The sequence below is a fragment of the Hypanus sabinus genome, chromosome 31 (genome assembly GCF_030144855.1).
Source record: "Hypanus sabinus isolate sHypSab1 chromosome 31, sHypSab1.hap1, whole genome shotgun sequence".
NCBI lineage: Eukaryota > Metazoa > Chordata > Chondrichthyes > Myliobatiformes > Dasyatidae > Hypanus > Hypanus sabinus.
Window position 1 is genome coordinate 7,696,067 of NC_082736.1, and position 6,000 is coordinate 7,702,066.

General features: G+C 49.9%; 2 protein-coding genes across 2 annotated transcripts in view; one reads left to right on the forward strand and one right to left on the reverse strand.

Annotated features, from left to right (window-relative positions):
- LOC132383738 (uncharacterized) overlaps positions 1–4,651 on the reverse strand; it is a 74,160-nt gene extending 69,509 nt beyond the window's left edge. The window contains 2 exon segments of the mRNA XM_059954938.1: positions 3,331–3,667; positions 4,297–4,651. Of these exon segments, the coding sequence (XP_059810921.1) occupies positions 3,331–3,667; positions 4,297–4,651 (692 nt within the window).
- LOC132383750 (histone H1-like) lies at positions 2,015–2,688 on the forward strand. The gene has a single exon (XM_059954953.1). The coding sequence runs from the start codon at positions 2,015–2,017 to the stop codon at positions 2,660–2,662; it is 648 nt and encodes a 215-aa protein (XP_059810936.1). The 3' UTR covers positions 2,663–2,688.
- Positions 4,652–6,000: the final 1,349 nt, after the last annotated feature.

Here is a 6,000-nt window from a genome sequence, read left to right on the forward strand (position 1 = left end):
GAGAGAACAGATGAATTATTAAAGTAACTGGCCAATAGTATAAAGGGGAATAAGGATTTCTTTCAGATATTTAAAGAGTAAAAGAGGCGAGAATGGACCAGGTTTCCCATTCTCACCTTCAGAATCACATCCCTCCCTGAGCCTCTTTTACACTGTTTAGTTTATTCTGTATTTCTTATTTAACCGGGCAATCTTGATCATTTAGCACAGCGTGATAAATGCATTTCAATGGTGAGGCAGTGCACATTGCAATAGACAATAGAGAGTTGGTGCAGGAGTAGGCCATTCGGCCCTCCTGGCCAGCACCACCAATCACTGTGATCATGGCTGATCAGACACAATCAGTACCCCGTTCCTGCCCTCTTCCCATATCCCTTGACCCTGCTATTTAAAAGAGCTGTATCTAACTCTCTCTTGAAAGCATCCTGAGACTTGGCCTCCACTGCCTTCTGAGGCAGAGAATTCCATCTATCCACCACTCTCTGGGTGAAAAAGTTTTTCCCCATCTCTGTTCTAAATGGCCTACCACTTATTCTTAAACTGTGGCCTCTAGTTCTGGACTCACCCATCAGCGGGAACATGCTTCCTGCCTTCAGTGTGTCCAATTTCTTAATAATCTTATATGTTTCAATCGGATCCCCTCTCATCCTTCTAAATTCCAGTGTATACAAGCCCAGTCCCTCCAATCTTTCAACATATGACAGTCCTGCCATTCCGGGAATTAACCTTGTGAACCCACGTTGCACTCCCTCAATAGCAAGAATGTCCTTCCTCAAATTTGTTGACCAAAACTGCACACAAATTCAAACCAGTGTAGAACTTACACTGTGAATGGTCGGTCATTAGGGAGTGTAATGGGCCGGAGAGATTTAAGGGTAAATCTCTCACACACAGTTCATTGAAAGTAGTGTCACTGGTAGACAGGGTGGTGAAGAACGGGGTTTAACATGCTGGTTTCATTAGTCAGAGGACTGAGTATATCAGTTGGGACATTGTGTTACAGTTGTGTAAGTGACTGGAGGCCAAACTTGTATTGTGTACAGCTCTTGTCACCTTATAGGAAAGGTGGTTCAACTGTGGAGAGTGTAGAAAAGATTTCCAAGGATGTTTCCGGGATCTGAGGTTCTCAGTTACACAGAGAGGTTGGTCGGACAATGTCCGTTGTCCTTTATTCTTTGGTATCAGAATCATTTATCACCGTGTTATATGACAAGGAATCTGTCATTTTATTTTGACGGCAGTACAATGCGATGAAGGTGCAGATGTGAACATTGTGTCAGCATAACGCCAAGAGATTCTGGGAATCGCGAACAACGCGGACAAAATGCTGGAGGAACCCAGCAAGTCCGGCAGCATCTCCCACCAGAGTCCTGAGGAAGGGTCTCAGCCCGAAAAGTCGGCTGTTTATTCCCACCATTGATGATGCCTGACTTGCTGATTTCCGTCAGCATTGAGTGTGTATTGTGTCAGAGAGAGTGAGTTAAAGGAGCGGGCGGCTTAGACCAGTGTCACTGTGTTTGTGAGTCCGAACACATCGTAGGATTTCTCAGCGCCTCCTGTAGAAAATGAAAAGATTTCTCTGTTATGGAAGCACCCCACTCCCCAGATCATTCCAGAAGAGGGAATTAACCGCAAAGTTTTAATTCGATTAAATATTTCAGCCATAAAACAGAGAACAGGTCAATGATAGGGAGAGAGAACGCGGGCAATGCAGTAATGAAACGGGTTAAAATAGAAAGCGCTGCCTTTAATCCCGATTAAACTTTCTTTCCAGCGAACATTCCGGCCTCAGGGACGGACAGGGACTAGTCCGAGTCTCCGCAGGGTCCGATTTGAATTGGAATCGGCGAGTTTTTGAGGAGAGAGAAACACAGAAAAATGAAGCCGCCGGGAGCTGACAGCAGGATGTCTCCGCCCCGTCCGCTCGCTGCCTTTAAATTGCTCTGTGCTGCCGCCTTTCGCTTCATTTCTCATTCAGTTCTGATTGTGAGAAGGATTTACCAGAGTCGCCGACATGACCGAGACAGCACCCGCCGAAACGGCTCCTCCAGCCGCACCCGCCGCCGCAAAGAAGACTCCCAAGAAGAAGGCGGCTGTCCGGAGCAAACCAACCGGTCCCTCGCTGGGCGAACAGATCGATAAGATCGTGGCGGGTTGTCACGATAGGAAGGGTATGTCCGGTGTGGCCATCATGAAGGCTCTGGCCGACAGCGGTGTCGATGTGGCGAAACGTCGCCACCAGGTCAAAATGAGCATCAAGAGGAAAGTGGAAAGCGGCTTCTTGGTTCAGGCCAAGGGCTCGGGTATTTCGGGATCCTTTAAATCCGGTAAAGGGGAAACTGCCGTGAAGGTGGTGAAGAAAGCGAACAAGCCAGCGGCAAAGAAATCTCCCAGCAAGAAGCTTGGCGCCAAGAAACCGGCGGCTAAAAAAGCGGGAGGTAAGAAACCAGCGGCTAAAAAAGCGGGAGGTAAGAAACCAGCGGCTAAGAAAGCGGCAGCAAAGAAACCAGCGGCTAAAAAAGCGGCAGCAAAGAAACCCGCGGCTAAGAAAGCGGCGCCGAAGCCCAAGAGCCCCAAGAAAGCCGCAGCCCCGAAGACGAAGGCGGCCAAGAAGCCGAAGTCGAAATCCGCGAAACCCAAGAAGACAGCAGTCAAAAAGTGAATTGAGAATCCACCATTTGTGTGTATCTGAACCCAACGGCTCTTCTCAGAGCCACCCACATCTCAGAAAAGAGCTGATTCGGAGTATTGTCATTCCCGCGCCGGGTCCGATTGAGTTTTCCGGGGGAACTTCTCACACGGAACCCGAGATTGCCGGTACCAGCTGTACATGACAGGTTTGTGGGAGAAGTGAAGGGCCAGATGAGACCCTGACAGGGAGGGAAGCGTTCAATCTCTGGATGCATTCAAGAGTATTAGATAGAGGTCTTATAGAACCCGGAGTCAAGGGATATGGGGAGAGGGCAGGAACCGGGTACTGATTGTATATGATCAGCCATGATCACAGTGAATGGCGGTGCTGGCAGTGAATGGCTTACTCCTGCACCGACTGTCCATTGTCTATTATCTCCTATCTCTCGCTGAATTACCCTGTCTGCACAGAACTGATGCTCGGGGTCAATTTGTGCAAAATCGATCGGCAGGGCAGATCGCAACTACAATAATGATGAGCAAGCTACAGCCCTTTCCTTTGCCGTGGTAGTGGCTCTTAAAAGAGCCTTTTCTGGTGTTTGGTGTGTAGGCTGGGCTTAGGCGCGCTCCCCGCGGATGCGGCGGGCCAACTGGATGTCCTTGGGCATAATGGTGACTCGCTTGGCGTGGATGGCGCACAGGTTAGTGTCCTCAAAGAGCCCGACCAGGTAAGCCTCACTTGCCTCCTGCAGGGCCATGACGGCCGAGCTCTGGAAACGCAGATCGGTTTTGAAGTCCTGAGCGATCTCCCGGACCAGGCGCTGGAAGGGAAGTTTGCGGATGAGCAGCTCGGTGGATTTCTGGTAGCGCCGGATCTCCCTCAGAGCCACGGTGCCGGGCCGGTAGCGATGAGGCTTCTTCACTCCGCCGGTGGCAGGAGCGCTCTTCCGCGCCGCTTTGGTCGCCAACTGTTTGCGAGGAGCTTTTCCGCCAGTCGATTTGCGCGCTGTCTGCTTGGTGCGGGCCATTCTGCTTCAGGAGTGAGGACACAGGCTGAAATACAGGAACAAGATAGACGAAACGGGCTCCAGCACAGGCCTTTATACCGCTGGGAAGGGCCGTCCCACCGCTTATGATTGGCTGTGCACCAACTGTCTGTTAAAGGATCTCCTTGCTGCGATTGGTTGATTACTTTCATGCAGGCTGGCGGCGAATAAAAATTTACGACTAAGTGGGAAATTGTTAACTGGCGATCGGACTTCAATCGGAATGCACTGTGATTGGCGCCCGAGTAATTTCGAATCGCCCGCCAATTTCAGAGCATCAGCCTGATAACATTTTATTTACAATTAATTCTATCATGGATCATGTACTTTCAGTTTCATTTAATATCTAATTCCCTCAGTTAAAATTTGAATGCATGATTACGGAATCGACTCTCTAAACGAGTGAACTGATTTCTGTCCGAGATGGACAGAATGATTAAGATCGATATAAATGCATCCAGCATTCACGGTAATCAGCGCCTGGAAAGGCACAATCGCAGCTATATATATTTCAAGCGGAATGATTAATCTGTTTCAAAAGTAGCTCAGCCAAATATATCGATAAAAATAATTATAAGGTTGTGGACACGGCTCCCTCTGTGAGGCGGTGGGTGGCTCTTAGAAGAGCCTTTGTGTTGTGCTCAGGAGGCAGTGGGAGTTTTTCAGCCGCCGAAGCCATAGAGAGTGCGGCCCTGGCGTTTCAGAGCGTACACCACATCCATGGCAGTGACCGTCTTGCGCTTGGCGTGTTCAGTGTAGGTGACCGCATCCCGGATCACATTCTCCAGGAAAACCTTCAGCACCCCGCGGGTCTCCTCGTAGATCAGACCCGAGATCCGCTTGACGCCGCCACGGCGAGCCAGACGCCGGATGGCCGGTTTGGTGATGCCCTGGATGTTATCACGGAGCACTTTACGGTGCCGCTTGGCTCCGCCTTTGCCCAGTCCTTTGCCTCCTTTCCCTCTGCCAGACATAATGCTGCTTCACTCAGGTCGCTGCTCAGTGACAAACTGACTGCTGATGTCTCCTTTTATACACAGCGCCCCGACCTGCCCGAGAAACGCGCAGAGAGACAGAGGCGGGGAGGGGAGGAGACAGAGTCAGAGTGACGGACAGAGCCGAGAGCGGCCTCTCATCGTCTAGCTCCGCCTTCACTTTACCACACCCGCCAATTTCAACGGTCTACCCGACACAAAGCGCTCCAGCTCCATCTGTGTCCTCTGATCCTAGACCTCCCCACTATAGGAAACATCCCCTCCACATCCACTCTATCTGTGTCCTCTGGTCCTAGACTCCCCCACTATAGGAAACATCCTCTCCACATCCACTCTATGTGTCCTGTGGTCCTAGACTCCCCCACTATAGGAAACATCCACTCTATCTGTGCCCTCTGGTCCTAGACTCCCTCACTATAGGAAACATCCACTCTATCTGTGCCCTCTGGTCCTAGACTTCCCCACTGTAGGAAACATCCCCTCCACATCCACTCTAGACAGACAGACATACTTTATTGATCCCGGGGGAAATTGGGTTTCGTTACAGTCGCACCAACCAAGAATAGTGTAGAAATATAGCAATATAAAACCATAAATAATTCAATAATAATAAGTAAATTATGCCAAGTGGAAATATAAGTCCAGGACCAGCCTATTGGCTCAGGTTGTCTGACTCTCCGAGCGACGAGTTGTAAAGTTTGATGGCCACAGGCAGGAATGACTTCCTATGACGCTCAGTGTTGTATCTCAGTGGAATGAGTCTCTGGCTGAATGTACTCCTGTGCCTAACCAGTTCATTATGGAGTGGATGGGAGTCATTGTCCAAGATGGCATGAAACACGTACAAACTGGAAGATTTCTGGAAATTTTCTGATTCTCCTGCTTTAAATTATAGGAGTGCTTTTCCATTCCGCAAATCCCCGAGGACCTCAGTCTGTCCCTCCCCGGCCCCATGACCAGTGCGAGCGCCCTCACACACAGCAGTTGGTGGGCGAGGGTGCAGTCACATCCAGTGATGAGAGGGTTAATTCATCAGAACAATTGTTCCTCTGGGTCGCAAGTGATATGAAAGTCTGATCAAATAAAGGAACAGGATACATCGGCAGATATAAGGATATATAGACCGCGCTTTGGCGCCTTCTAAGGCCCAGGTAAAGTGGTGGCTGAGGAGCTGATGTGAGGTGGGTGACGGTTTTAGGTACGAGGATCATTGAGGTCCCGAGGGAAAGGTGAGACGGGTCCAAGGAGGGGAGCCAATATGTTTACGGGAGCTTTCTTCATGCTACACGGAAGAGTTTAAACGAGCAGGTATCAGGTCCTACACAGTG

What these genes read in the sequence shown, in the direction of transcription:
- LOC132383750 (XM_059954953.1), top strand. Translation starts at nt 2,015, where the DNA reads ATGACCGAGACAGCACCCGCCGAAACGGCTCCTCCAGCCGCACCCGCC.